General features: G+C 42.6%; 1 protein-coding gene across 1 annotated transcript in view; it reads left to right on the top strand.

Moving 5' to 3' along the window:
- GLG1 (golgi glycoprotein 1) overlaps positions 1–15974 on the top strand; it is a 435835-nt gene that overhangs the window by 338684 nt on the left and 81177 nt on the right. Inside the window, 1 exon segment of the mRNA XM_030203623.1 lies at positions 1063–1186. Coding sequence (XP_030059483.1) covers positions 1063–1186 — 124 coding nt within the window.

Genomic DNA, 15974 nt, shown 5'->3' with positions numbered 1-15974 from the left:
GCAGCCCTGGGACACTACCTGACACTCCCTTGGGTGGAGCATGTGTTGCTTGTGTGTGGAGCTTCTACTACTACCGCAGCGCTGCACAAACATAGAAGAAAGACAGTCCCTGCTCAAAGAGCTTACAATCTAATAGACAAAAAATAAAGTAATCAAATCAATTAGTGTACAACATGTAAGCCGCATTGAGCCTGCCATGAGTGGGAAAGCGCGGGGTACAAATGTAAAAAAAAAAAAAAAAGGAAGGAGGAGAGGAGGGTAGGTGGAGGCGAGTGGTTACAAGTGGTTACGAGTCAAAAGCAATGTTAAAGAGATGGGCTTTCAGTCTAGATTTAAAGGTGGCCAAGGATGGGGCAAGACGTAGGGGCTCAGGAAGTTTATTCCAGGCGTAGGGTGCAGCGAGACAGACTTAGAGGAGGCTGATTTCAGAGCCTGTTTCGTGGGCAGCGTTAACCTGACAGAGGGAACCCTTGGCTGGCCCTTCCTTTCTCCATAGCAAGGGTTAAGTGACTTGCCCAAGATCACAGGGAACAACTGCAGCAAAAATTGAACCAGGCTTTCCTGTCTATCAGCTGTGTGTCTTAACTACTAGGCTACTCCTGCACTGCATTCGGTTTTAAGGCATGTGTTAGTAAAACAAGCAGAATAAGCCTGAAAACTATGACCTGCTTTGTACAATATTTAACTGAAAGAGTGTAATATAAAAGTGATATTTATAATAATTCACATTTATCTGTATATCACTGCTGTTTTATCACCTTGCTGCATGAGCATATACCTAAACAAAAAAAAAATGCATATCTGTAATGTTTGGCCTTCCATCACGTGGCAGTATTCACAGAACATTTTACCAATTAGTTACTATATCAGAAGTCTTTTAAATTTGCTAACCAAGAAAACTTTATTGAGAAAACACCTTGTTTTCAAGAGGGTGTAGGATACATAGGGATGTAGCAATTTGCTTAAAGATAGTCATTGGTAGAGTGGAATGTTAATCATCTTATGAACTGTAGTCTGTTGTTGCAGTCACTGGCTCAATATGTTTTCTGTTCCTCTTTACAGAGATTCTGCTCAGATGCAGATTCCAAAAGCATACTGATCTGTTTGAAGCAAAACAAGAATAGTGAAACTATGGATCCAAAGTGCAAACAGATGATCACAAAACGCCAGATCACTCAAAACACAGGTATGGCTCTAGGAAGCAAGTCAAATATTGTAAACTGATCACAGCAATTTATTATTTCTCTGACATAATTAAACTTGTTACTGTGACACATTTCAAGAAAGGTGTTTAAAAAAATTGTCAACCTCGGTAAGCCTTTCTTAGGAGTATGTGTACTTAGGCGCATTAGTGTTTTTAAAGTGCCTTAATGGTTGGAGGAAGTGACGTCACCAACGGAGATGGCAGCCTAAGCCAAGAGCTCCGTCGCACCCCGAGCAAATATAGCATACCAATCCCACTAAAACGGCTGTATCCGAGATAGAGAACGCTGATTAGTGAGCGAACCTACTACCTGTGAGAATAACAATGTCATCTCAAGCCTCTGTGGTGGATTTGTCAGCGTTCGCATTCGAAAGCGCATTGGCGAAAAAACATGGCGACGCTCTGGCGGATCGACGACCCAGCTCCTCAACAGAACAACAATTGCACAACTCCCCACCTTTGTTCGAAACGGGAGACGGCCCAGATCCTGAGGAGACAACGCTGCGAGATATCGGATCCTGGATAAAGGAAATTCAGACAGATCTTAAAGCAATGCGGTCTGACCTCGCGATGTTGGGGGCGGACCTGAGAGGTGAGATCGGGGCTCTGGGCGTCCGCGTGGCAGAAAATGAAGAAAAGATAGAAGAACAAGCTGAGGCCATACAGGGACTAAATCAGCACGCAATTAAATCCAAACAAGAGTTTCAACAAGTCTGGGACAAGTTGGAGGATCTTGAAAATCGCAATAGAAGAAATAACCTGAGATTCAGAGGGCTACCAGAAGTGCCACTGTACTCAGACTGCGAAACAGTAGTGCAAAAAATCGCGAGTGCATGGTTGGCAATGATAAAAGTCAGTAGACCCCTCAGAGATCCAGATTGTACGGGCTCACCGGGCGCTGGAAGCGGCAAGAGCTAATAAACCACGAGATCTTATTGCTTGTTTTGGTGACTTTAAGTTAAAGGAACAAATTATGCAGGCAGCCAGGATGTCACCAGACTTTCAATGGGAATCCCGTATTATTGAGTGCTATCAAGATCTAGCGGCCTGCACTTTGAAGAGAAGGGCGGAGCTAAAACCCTTCACCCAATTTCTACATGCAGAAGGTATTCGCTATCGGTGGAGTTACCCCTTTGCTCTGCGCTTCTATAAGGAAGGGAAACTCCATCAAATTCGACACCTAGAAGACGCAAAAGAGCTATTGCCAGAAGCTTTCGGCAATAAAGAAGAGAATACAGCACATCAACCCGTTAAAACCAATCCATCCAAGCCGCGATGGCAAAGAGTAACCAAAGGCAGGGGACGTCTCTTCCGGCAGCAGTCAGACTCCCGACTCAGGCCTAAGGCGGGCACCAATGGATCTTGAACAAGAAACTGGAGAAGCAGCACCAGATTTAAAAGAAGATTTGCAGTTGAAACGAAAGGATCATATACAGAGTGAGACTTTCCGATAGGATATCCTTAGAAGAGTTAATATGTGATAAGATATAAAGAGTTATATACCGTTATACCATTATTCTGTAAAAAGAGAAATGTATGGTTCGATTTAAAAATGTTTTCATGATGAACGTTAGCGGCGGGAATACAATAAATGATTGCATGCATAAGTAGGGGGGGGTGAGGTCCCTTCCATGAAAACACACCTGTGCAAGAATAACAGATGTGTCACATAGCAGGGAGGAAGGGGAGGGAGATGGAGGGGAGGGGTGGGTACTAGAAGGGATAAACAGGAAGAATTGATGACCGGATCAGGAGAAAGAAAGATCAGATTAACTAGGAGCTGTCAACACATAAACACTGGACATAATTTTTCCATTAAATTTTAGGAACTGAGTAACATAACTTGTATGACCCTTAATGTTAAGGGGTTAAACTCTCCTATGAAGCGACAGATGTTATTTAAGGAGATACAACGCTTAAAAGCGGATGTGTCTTTGGATGTGTCTTTTGTTCAAGAAAAAGTTTGCTCCCAAGCAAGGAACACCTATGCCAGGGGGGTAAAAGATACCATATATACTTTGCATCTAATTATAAAGAGAAAAAGGGAGTCCTTATAACACTGACTAACAAGCACCCATGGCAGGTACAGGAAACAATAAGGGACAGAGAGGGTCGTTATCTACTGTTAGTGGTTCAGTTGGGAACTGAAATACTATCTCTATTAAACATATACGCTCCCAATGCCCATCAAGGTACCTTTTACAAGGAAGTTTCTAAAACCCTAAGCAAGTATATTAAAGGTACTCTATTAATAGGAGGAGACTTCAATCTGACGTTACATCCATTGTTAGATAACTCAACAGGAGGGGTGCGATATGCCCAGTCTGATAGAGCCCAACTACATACATTCCTGGGTACTTGGCAATTAATAGATATTTGGAGACAAATACATCCAAAATCCAGGGGGTATACATATTATTCGGCGGTTGATGATTCCCACTCTCGCATAGATATGTGGCTAGGACCGCCAAACATATTTACTAAAGTAGTGGATATACAGATACTCCCACGAACATGGTCGGACCATGCACCGGTTCTATTAGAATTAGAATGGACGGTCAGGAAACATGAGACTCCACCATGGCGGTTCTCAGATGAGTTGCTGGCGAACCCTAAGATGCTTATACGTTTGGAGGGAGAGATAAAGGAGTATTTAGATTTCAATGATCATGGGGAGGTAACTTAGCAGATACTCTGGGAAGGTCTAAAAGCAGTGATTAGAGGGAAAATTGTAGCGATACAGACATATATGAAGAAGCAAGCGAACGCTCAAACACAAACACTACAGGAGGAACTGCTAGGATTGACCCTGCAAGCCCAACAATGCCCTCTATCACAACGCTCTCAAGAATGGATGCATGCTATTCGATTAGCCCTTAGGGAACTACAGTTAGCAGAAGTGGTAGAACGTTTACAGCAAGCTAGGCAAACCTATTTTGAGTTTGGTAACAGACCATCGAGACTGCTAGCACATAAGCTCAAAAAACGTGCTCTAAATTCCTATATACATACCATTCGAACAGAGGAGGGGAAAATATGCACTAAACTAGAGGAAATAAAGATCGCGTTTTCTAAATTTTATCAGCGGTTATACCAGGCTGAAGAAACAGCTACCCCACAAGAAACCCAGGAATACTTAACACAGGTAATACTCCCAAGGTTGACAGCTGGGAAGGCAGAGGCACTATCCAGCGCCATCACCCTAGAAGAGGTACAGTGGGCCATCCAGGACCTGCCGAATGGGAAAGCCTCGGGTCCCGATGGATACACGAATAAATTTTACAAAAAATATAGCAAATTTCTGGCCCCGGTATTAGTCCGAGTATTTAATGAAATGGATCCTCATTTGGAGTTGCCATATTCATGGCGGCTAGCAAATATAACACTAATTTTGAAACCAGGAAAAGATCCTCAAAGTTGTGGATCCTATCGTCCGATTTCCCTACTGGGGTCAGACTATAAAATTTTCACCAAAATCCTAGCCCATCGGTTACAACGGGTTATGTCGAAGTTGGTCCATAGTGACCAAACGGGTTTCATAACGGGGAGACAGACTTTCTATAATATCCGTAGAGCCACCCATTTGATCCATGAAGCGGGAGACACAAAACAACCTCTATTGTTATTATCCCTAGACGCTGAAAAGGCGTTTGATCGGGTCCAGTGGCAGTTTATGTTCTCAGTTTTGGAGCAGATGGGTATCTCGGAAAGGTTCATCTCATGGCTTTCATTATTATACTTGAATCCTGTAGCCTCTTTGTGAATTAATGGTTCAAGATCTGATCTCATACACCTAGAGAGGAGGACTCATCAGGGATGTGCGCTGTCTCCATTACTGTTTGCACTTGTAATGGAACCATTGGCACAACATATTAGACAGCACGTAGACATACATGGCTTAACCATAGGTGAAGAGACATATAAGATCATGTTGTTTACGGATGACATTTTGCTTACATTGACACACCCTCAGGAGTCGCTATTGGGGGTGATGCAGAGTTTACAACAGTATGGGAAGTTGGCAGGATTTCGGATGAACATGGATAAGTCAGAGATTATGGGGTGGGCCTTTCTAAGGAGTTGACACTATCGCTACATCAGCAGTATCCTTTCTGATGGGTCACTCGAGGCCTACGATATTTAGGGATTAACCTTACAGCTAGATTAACAGATTTATATAAAGCAAACTTTCCACATAAAGTCCGGGAATTGTTACGGGAACTGGAGAGATGGGAAGGGCTAGAATTATCATGGATGGGCAGGATAGCGGCAGTAAAAATGATGCTCCTATCAAAGGTTTTGTATCTGTGCTGTAGATGACGAAAGAAATGTTTTGGAAGCAGTAGAGGTAATGCCATGAATAAAGTATTTGCATATATATGGCAACACAAACCACTCAGGGTGAGGGCAGACATTATGTTTCAACCTAAGGATAAGGGGGGAATGGGGGTACCTAATTTTAAACAATATTATCAAGCAGCACAGCTACGGGTGTTAGCGGCATGGGGTTCCAACCTCTCAACTCCTTGGATACAAATCGAGAAATACTGGCTGAGGATGGAAAGACCAGATGCTATATTATGGGCCCTGCAGAATCAACTGATAGCATGTATAAGACAAGCACCCCCCGCAATACGCTTCCCCCTCCAGACTTGGAGTACTTTACAACAGAAGCTGCTGCCAGGCAGGAAACATTTCAGACGTATGAAAATACAGACAGTTATGGGTTGTCCCATAGGGGCAGCAGACCATGTGTTCCGAATATGGAAACAGAAAGGGCTGGTAGCACTACACTAATTTTGGGAGGAGGGGAGCATGATACCATTTGCAGACCTCCACGAGGAATTCGAACTCCCAATGTCCCACCTATATCATTATAACAGGATCCGGGACTATGTAAATTGAAAGGCTAAAAGAGAGCTAGCTCTTGAGGATATGGCAATAGAAAAGGCCATAGGAGGGGGAGGTCAGAGGGGATGCATTTCCCGTCTATATAGAGCATTAGGATCCTATTTAAACCCACTAGAGCGGTACACCCAGAGGTGGGAAAAAGTTATGCAACAGAAACATGATAGTAACAGCTGGGACAAAGCACTGAGGTATCTGCTTAAAGCATCTATCTCTAGCTCCTTAGTTGAAAATAGTTATAAGATGTTGTATCAGTGGTACCTGACACCCAACAAGATAGCAAAAATGTATAAGAAGGAGAATGGCTGGTGTTGGAGAGGATGCAGAGAAATTGGAGATATGACTCATATTTTCATATTTGGTGGACGTGTCCTAAAGCGCAGACATACTGGCTAGAAATAATTTGAACATTAGAAAAGTTCTCGGGGAACCATTATACCCTGAGGATGGAGACATGTCTACTACATTTTCAACCGGCAGGAATACCATCAGCAACACATCGTCTGGCATCCATGTGGTTGGTAGCAGGAAAGATTGTACTAGCCTCCGCATGGAAACAACCTCTTTTGCCACCAGTGATAAGGGTGGTACATAAGATGGACTACATTTACCAAATGTCCAAAATGACAGCTATAAAGACTGGGCGGATTGCTCAATTCTATAAACAATGGGACAAATATGCAACATGGAGACTAGCTGATGGTGTGGACTTGGATGCGCCCAGATTATTGACAGCTCCTTGATCTGGCTATAGAGTAAAGATGTATTATGTAAAGATTCCGGTTAATAGCAATAGTTGTGGGTGGGGGAGGGGGGGATAGGTTATCTGGAGAATGGTTAAACTGTTGCTATCAGCATGTGTTTGAAGTTTGTAAAAACCTTAATAAAAATATATTTTTTAAAAAAGTGCCTTAATGGTTGACACACGTTAAATTTTAATGCACCCATAGTAATGTATGGGCGCATTAGCATTTAACGCACCTTAATTTTAAAGGCCCGTTAAAAAATCTAATGCACCTTAGTAAACATACCACGACAGTGGCCAATCCAGGCCAAGGGCACCTGGCAAGCTTCCCAAACGTTCAAACATTCTATACATGTTATTCCTGTAATTGTGGATTTTTCCCAAGTCCATTTAGTAGTGCTTTATGGACTTGTCCTTTAGGAAACTGTCTAACCCCTTTTAAAACTCCGTCAAGCTAACCGCCTTCACCACGTTCTCCGGCAGCGAATTCCAGAGTTTAATTATGTGTTGGGTGAAGAAAACTTTTCTCCGATTTGTTTTAAATTTACTACACTGTAGTTTCATCACATGCCCCCTAGTCCTAGTATTTTTGGATAGCGTGAACAGACAATTCACATCCACCTGTTCCACTCCACTCTATTTTATATACCTCTATCATTTCTCCCCTCAGCCGTCTCTTCTCCAAGCTGAAAAGCCCTAGCCTCCTTAGTCTTTCTAAATAGGGAAGTCGTCCCATCCCCGCTATCATTTTAGTCGCTCTTCGCTACACCTTTTCCAATTCTGCTATATCTTGAGATGCGGTGACCAGAATTGAACACAATACTCAAGTTGCGGTCGCACCATGGAGCGATATAACGGCATTATGACATCCTCACACCTGTTTTCCATACCTTTCCTAATAATACCCAACATTCTATTCGCTTTCCTAGCCGCAGCAGCACACTGAGCAGAAGGTTTCAGTGTATTATCGATGACTACGCCCAGATCCCTTTCTTGGTCTGTAACTCCTAACGTGGAACCTTGCATGACGTAGCTATAATTCGGGTTCTTTTTTGCTCACATGCATCACCTTGCACTTGCTCACATTAAACGGCATCTGCCATTTAGCCGCCCAGTCTCCCAGTCTCGTAAGGTCCTTCTGTAATTTTTCACAATCCTCTCGCGAGTTAACGACTTTGAATAACTTTGTGTCATCAGCAAATTTAATTACCTCGCTAGTTACTCCCATCTGTAAATCATTTATAAATATATTAAAAAGCAGCGGTCCTAGCACAGACCCCTACTAACTACCCGTCTCCATTGTGAATACTGCCCATTTAAATTTAAAATCACAATATAAAACAAAATACATGCTTGGAGATTGCATGACGCCACGAGAAGGAGCAGCAGCTAAAAAGCATTGATATATATTTGGTAATAGTTTTATTTCGCATAGAGACCTTTTTTGTACGCAAATTAGTTGATTTTGGATACATTGGAAGAAGTAGTGCCATCTAAATCACAGTGCAGAGAAAAAGAGAAACAACACCAGATGGCGGACCCTTCAAGCTCTTCTGCTGTCTGCGCATGGATGGCTGAAATAACAGCAGATGTGGTAGTGGCAGTTGAGGCCACTTTGGACAAAAATTACAAAGTTTTTTCAATAAAGTGGAAGCTGTTCATGAACATTGGACAGTATCAAGCTGGCATTCAAGGAGGTCCAAAAACACGTCAGTGGCGGGACTGTTAAGAATCGAGAAGGTGCACAGAGTAGGTCTGATATGCTCAGAGGGCTCCCATCCACACCCCATCATTAAACTCTTGATTTTTGCTCATAAACAGGTGATTCTACAAGCACTGTTTGGTAATAAAAAAAATTTTTTTTTTTTGGGGGGGGGGGGGGGGGGGGGGGGTTAAATTTAAGTTTATTGTAAAAAGGTAACACAAAATATTGCAAAAATACTGCTATAACTTCTACACATGCACGTACACCCCAAAACCCTCCCCCTTGGAATCGTGCCACTATCACTGGGTTCACAGACCAGATTGAGATCTCCAGTGCTCGTAAATTTGCCAGATTTTTGAAAAAGCAACCGACCATGTCTCAGTGCAGTCAAGTTGGATATTTGAAGAAGAAAATCCACTTTTTGAATAATATGTGGCATTGCCTCTTGTTTCAAGTGGCGTGCCAAAGACAGCTTAGTTGCTGTAAAGAAATGTAGAGCCAACTTATAATAATGTCCACTGGCTTGAAATGCAGCAGGTAGCAGTCTGTCCCCTGCTGGTAATGCTTTTGTAGTATCTGCTGCACCAAATCCAAAATGGATGTCCAGTAAGACTGAACCACAGTACATGCCCACCATATATTAAAAAAAAGTGCCCCTTCCCCACAGTTCCTCAGCATTGGTCAGAAGCCTGAGGACACATTTTTTTAACCTCTTGCCACTGAAGGTTTAAACAGGTATTAAATCCTTTTTACCAATCCTCAGGTGTAAAGTTAGCATTCAAATCCCCTTCCTACTTAGATAACAACAGAGCTGACTACAAATGAGAAATACTGTTCCCCCCCTTTCCAGTGCAGTTTCTGCCAGGCCAAGGTCTCCCCGGGCCTTATGATGTAGAAAAATACTTAATGATTACTCTTCAAGAATGATGAAAAAGCTGGCTCTTGCTTTTGTGTGTTTTGGATTATCCTATTGGTTCATATGTTGCGTCTGTCCAGAAGAAGTGATAGCAAGAGATTTGTGGGTCAGTTGATGAGCCTGTTACAGGGGGCAGACCCTATATGTTTGTATGAAGTCAGGACAAAGTGCTAATTTTTTTATGGATGTGGGTCTACGGGTAGCTGCATTGGCTCTGGGCTTGATGCTTCTGGAGAGTTGCATTTTAAATATGGCTGGTGCACAGACCCATGGAGATACCAGCAAGACAAATATTCATAAAATTCTATAACTGATTGAGCTATCGCCTTACTTGTGAACCAAACTATTATGATGCTTTAGGATATGTGGAATAAGTGCTGTAGCAGAAAGTTTTTTTTTTTTTTAATTTTGTGAAATCATCCTACCTCAGTGATAGAATTGGTCTGCTATCCTCATCCCCATATGAATGTGTCCATTTTAATATGGTACACTGGAGGACTCTTCTCTTCCCATTTATCCCTTCCATTTTCCATTCAGACACTACAGAAAAGAAAGAAGGATGTATATGTAATTTTGGATGGGCGCAATGTTTACTTTTTACATTGTATTGTGGAGATGTGAGATGTTTGAGATTGGGGACTGTGAGGGGGCGGGGATGCATTATCAGACCAATAATGGATTTATAGAATGGGATTAGAAGGGTTATAGGGAGGGAGAGGGTGGGTAAAGGGGATTCCTCGTTTACTTTGATATTATAGGGCAGCTCAGGCTCATGCCACAGCCTTGGGTGCATTTGGAATAGGCCTTGGTAGGGACCTCATTTGAAACATCTTATGTGGCTTCTTTATAAATAGATATTTGTCCTTAGATCTTTGCCCGTCTATTCACACTACTTCATTTTGTTGGGACTTAAAGGGAGTCACCATTGTCTCATTATTCCCCAGTGAAGGACAATCCATTGTTCCCTCCTTGTATGACAGGTGGAACGTTTCTAGGTGGGTCTTCCTGGGGGACAGTTTGTTGATGACTCTCTCATTCCATTATGTACCCATTTTTGTACTAGGCTGCGCATTTGGTTTGCTATTCTCTGAACATGTTACAAAATATTACAAGATATTAGAGAAAAAAGCTTTTTATTCTTACCCACCAGCACAGCATCAGATATCAGTTTCAAGTTGTAACAAACTTACAAAATCAAATATCAGTACCTCTGGTAATTATAAGTAATCAGACTAATTATATAAAGAAGAGAAAAAGGAGGAAGGAAAGTTTTTATTCCTCATACAAAGGTCACAGAACAGAGAGAAAGAAGAGAAAGAGTGAATGAAAAAAAGATTCTTAGCTGTAGAGAATTAGTTTCTACGAAGGGGGGAGAGCACCCCCTCTGGGAAAAAATAGGCCATTGGACAGATCTGAAACTCTTTCCAAGCATGCCTAGTTTTTCAGAGTTTCTTTGCAGCGTGGTTTTATAGGCTGTGGTGAGCATCCACCTCTCCTCTACCCTGGACCAATCATAGGTGCTGCATATGTGCTGGAGACTTGTAATTGGGTCTTTCATATGTAGTAGAGGCTTGCAATTGGTGTCCTTGCCATACCTCTTCTCAGTAAATTACATTTGTAACAAGTTATACCAGGTAGCTGAGTTGCTGTAGCAACAGGAGGCACCATCAGAGTTTGTGACCAGCCAGAAATTCCTGCATGTGGCTGATAGTAAAGAAAGATGGGGGATGGGAAATAGTGCAGCATACCTGAAGTAGAACATTATAACTAAAACTTATAGACACCTTGCAGTGGATTATCAGCTTCCTCCATAGAATATATATTTATACATTCAACTGAAGCATTTCTTGTCAACGCTGGACATTAAATGTGGGATATTAAGAGGATTCCTTTTTCAAAGGCCTATGTGAGGATTCTGAGGGTACTAAAGGCTTAATTTCCCGTCTTTATAGTTACCAACATAAAAGACTAGGCCCATACGCTTTACATAGTAATCTGGGAAAGGGAGCTATGGATTACTTTAGCGGCTGAGGATTGGACCACCATAGAAAAGACTTTATGTAAACTTCTTGGTTCTTTCTGTTAGAGGATACTATTAAAGTTCTGTATTGGTGGTATCTGAGTCTAGCCAGACTTCATCCTATGTTTGTCAGTTTCCTTGCTCTGTTGGAGGGGGGTATGGTGAATGGGACACTATCCTGCTTATTTTCGAAAGAGAAAAACGCCTATAGTGCGACCTAAATCGGGAGATAGACGTTTGTCTCGCAAAGGCGCCCAAATCGGTATAATCGAAAGCCGATTTTGGGCATTTCCAACTGCACTCTGTCGCGGAAACGAATAAAGTTGACGGGGGCGTGGTGGAGGTGGAACTGGGGCATGGTTATCAGCTGAGGAGTGATGGGCGTCTTTAGCTGATAATCGAAAAAAAGACGTTTTTACCGCGATTTTGGGTCACTTTTTTTGGACCCTTTTTTTTCACGAACAAGTCTCAAAAAAGTGCTCCAACTGCCCAGATGACCACTGGGGGGAATCGGGGATGACCTCCCCGGACTCCCCCAGTGGTCACTAACCCCCTCCCACCAAAAAAACCCCACTTTACAAACTTTTTTCCCAGCCTGTATGCCAGCCTCAAATGCCGTACCCACCTCCATGACAGCAAATGTGTTCTATCCTGTGACAGCCTTTCCCTGGGATTCCAAAGTGGCTCTCGGGTGCACTACAGGGTCACATCAGCATTGCATTGTGGTGGGTATAGGGTATTGGGCTCCGTGATTTCATTAGCTTGTGTTACAGTCTCACGATGTTGGTAGTTGGTAGGCTCTTCTCCCATGGTGCTTTTCCCCTTGCCTACTGGGTCAGAGTGTGCCCTGTTGTGTTTCCTGTTGTAGTCCATGCGGTAGTGGCCATTTTTGTAAACCAGTTTTAGTTCCCTTTCCTGTGTTAGCCACGTTACAGAACTTAGTTCTTTCCGTGAATGTGGCTGAAAGAGGGCATTGGTACAGCATTCTGCCAGCTCTGACCTACTGCTCATCTCAGTACCAGGGAGACTCGTTGCCAATGGGGCACAACCTCTGATCTGCAGTTAACTGTGAGTAAAGGCGGTTATTCCAATAAAGGACGTTTTCGATTAGTCTTCAGGTGTCAACTGGTGTGCCAATGTTATACAGCAGCAACAAGTCCTAGAGGCCTGCGTGTATGCAGGTCCCTGGAGCACTTTTAGTGGGTACCGCAGTGCACTTCAGCCAGGTGGCCCCAGGCCCATCCCCCCCCCCCCCCCACCTGTAACACTTGTGCTGATAAATGGGAGGCCTCCAAAACCCACTGTACCCACTTGTAGGTGCCCCCTTCACCCCTAAGAGCTATGGTAGTGTTGTACATTTGTGGGTTTTGGGGGAGGGGGGTTGGGTGCTCAGCACCCGTGGTAAGGGAGCTATGCATGTGGGAGCTTTGAAGTCCACCGCACTGACCTCTAGGGTGCCCAGTTGGTGTCCTGGCATGTCAGGGGGCGAGTGTACTACAATTCCTGGCCCCTCCCATGACCAAATGGCTCAGATTAGGACGTTTTTGAGCTGGGCGTTTTTAGTTTCCATTATCGCTAAAAAAAAAAAACCAAACGCCCAGCTCAAAAACGCCCATTTTTTCAAAAATACGGTTCGGCCCGCCCCTTCACGGACCCGTTCTCGGAGATAAACGCCCATGGAGATAGGCATTTCCGTTCGATTATGCCCCTCCAGACTCATATTTGGTGGTCCTGTGTCAAGGTGAGAGCATACTGGAGAGCTATTCAGTTTCAGCTTCAGTGTTGGGTGGGATGTCCTATTCATGGCATCCACTGGTTTTTCTTTTTTGCAAGAAGTCCCAAGGTCTTTTTTCGCCGGTTGATATTGTGTATCTAGATTTTCAGAAAGCGTTTGATAAAGTCCCTCATGAAAGACTACAGAGGAAACTAGAGGGGCATGGGATTGGAGGTAGTGTCTTGCTGTGGATTAGAAACTGGTTGAAAGATAGGAAACAGAGAGTAGGATTAAAAGGTTACTGTTCACAACGGAGAAGGGTAGTCAGTGGGATCCCTCAGGTATCTGTGCTGGGACCTCTGCTTTTTAACATATTCATAAATGACCTTGAGATGGGGGTAACAAGTGAGGTAATCAAATTTGCTGATGACACAAAGTTATTCAAAGTCGTCAACTCGCGGGAAGATTGTGAAAAAATACAAGAGGACCTTACGAGACTGGGCGTCTAAATGGCAGATGACGTTTAATGTGAACAAGTGCAGAGTGATGCATGCAAGGTTCAGCTTTAGGAGTCACGGACCAAGAAAAGGATCTAGGTGTCATTGATGATACGTTGAAATCTTCTGCTCAATGTGCTGCTGCGGCTAGGAAAGCAAATAGAATGTTGGGTATCATTAGGAAAGGGATGGAAAACAAAAATAAGGATATTATTCTGCCATTGTATCACTCCATGGTATGACTGCACCTTGAGTACTGTGTTCAATTCTGGTTGCCACACCTCAAAAAAGATATAGTGGAATTGGAAAAGGTGCAGAGAAGGGCGACAAAGATGATACAGAGTATGGGACGACTTCCCTATGAGGAAAGGCTGAAGAGGCTGGGGCTCTTCAGCTTGGAGAAGAGGCGGCTGAGGGGAGATATGATAGAGGTCTGTAAGATATGTAAGATAATGAATGGAATGGGTCGATGTGGAGCGTCTGTTTACGCATTCCAAAAATACTAGGACAAGGGGGCATGCGATGAAGATGCAGTGTGGTAAATTTAAAACGAATCTGAGGAAATTTTTCTTCACTCAACGTGTAGTTGGACTCTGGAATTCGTTGCCGGAAAAAGTGGTTAAGGCGGTTAACTTAGTGGATTTCAAAAAAGGGTTGGACAGCTTCCTGGAGGAAAAGGCCATAGAATGTTATTGAATGGACGTGGAAATAATCCACTATCTCTGGGATGGGCGGGACAGATTGCTTGTTTGGCCGCTGTCGGTGACAGGGTGCTGGGCTCGATGGACCCTTGGTCTGTCCCAGCATGGTGATACTTATGTACTTATGTTAATCTTTGTTCGCCATGCACTGAATGTGGCGAAGCTGAATTTAGCTAGCCATTAAAAACAGCAAATTGTTCCTTCCTTGATTAAGTAGAGGACCAAATTATGGTACCTTTGTGACCTGGAGTTCCTGGTTGCCCTTAAAACCACAAAAAAAGCTTTCAAGAGTGGAGCAATGGAGAGTCCTTTAATTGGATTGACCTGACAAGGGCCGTGTTTCAATGCACACCGCACCTGCCTCGGGTCTAACAAAAAATAATATAATACAGTATAAGATAATAATGAATATCTGAATGTGATGGTGTCCATGCTTGCAATGTGTACATCAAAAAGTGAAAACTTTCATTAAACAGCAATATATGTGAATAGCCCTACATATTATAAAGATCATCATGTACTATAAATACATGCACTTAACACTTAAAAATATACAGTGACAAATGTGTTAATATAAGCGAAAAGTAGAATCCAAAAACATGCACATACTGAAAAGAGACCACAAATTAATAAAGTGTGTTAAAATCTGCATGTCTTACCAAACTGATACTCTCAGCAGTGTCAAACAAGATGTAAACTGGTCATTCAAAATAGCACTGCTATAAAAAGAGATCAGGTCATATAAAAACATCAGATCGAAGTGATATCTATTTATTTTGTGGAGAGCTGTGTTAAGACCAAATAGATCCTATACTCAATAAATAAAAAAATAAAAAGTGCTGCATAGAATCTCTCAAAGCAATCTTACTATAAAACATTGCAGGATAATAACATATAGCTAAATGATACAATACTTCATATCATACCTACAGAACAAGCCAAAACAAGTAGTGTATTTGTTCAGTGCATAAATGAATGGTGGCAAACATTGCTCTACTCTTGAAGGCTCTTTTGTGCTTTTTGCTGCTTTGGTTTGTGTACTTTTGGACCCCCTCTTTTGCTATTTACCCTTAGAACCACAGGGATCTGGAAACCTTTTTTAACACACTGTTCTTATTGACTGTGTTTTGGTTTGTTTTGGCCTTAACTGTTTTCATATGACCTGGCAGAAACCCAAATAGTAGTAACGTTCCTTGCTACCAATCCCAGGACAAGCAGTGGCTTCCTCATGTCTATCTCAATAGTAGACTATGGACCTTCTCTCCAGGAACTTGTCCAAACCTTTTTTTAAGTTTAAATATCTTTATTTTTGTCATCATCAGCGATTAACAGTCTGAAACAAGTCATTGCAATTGCCAATCTAGAAAAAAAAGCAAACAGCTGGACAAGTCCTAAAACAATGACAATGAACAATTTTAACATTGAAGCCCCCCTCTGTTACCCTCCGAACTCAGTCAACCCCCGCAAAGACCAGGGGACACTCAGTGAAATTACATGGAAATACTTTTAAAACAAGAGGAAATATTTTTTCATTCAAAGAATAGTTAAGCTTTGGAACTCGGTG

The sequence above is a fragment of the Microcaecilia unicolor genome, chromosome 5 (assembly GCF_901765095.1).
Source record: "Microcaecilia unicolor chromosome 5, aMicUni1.1, whole genome shotgun sequence".
Classification (NCBI taxonomy): Eukaryota; Metazoa; Chordata; class Amphibia; order Gymnophiona; family Siphonopidae; genus Microcaecilia; species Microcaecilia unicolor.
Note: the sequence above shows the minus strand (reverse complement) of the source record. Positions and strands in the feature narration are given on the sequence as shown.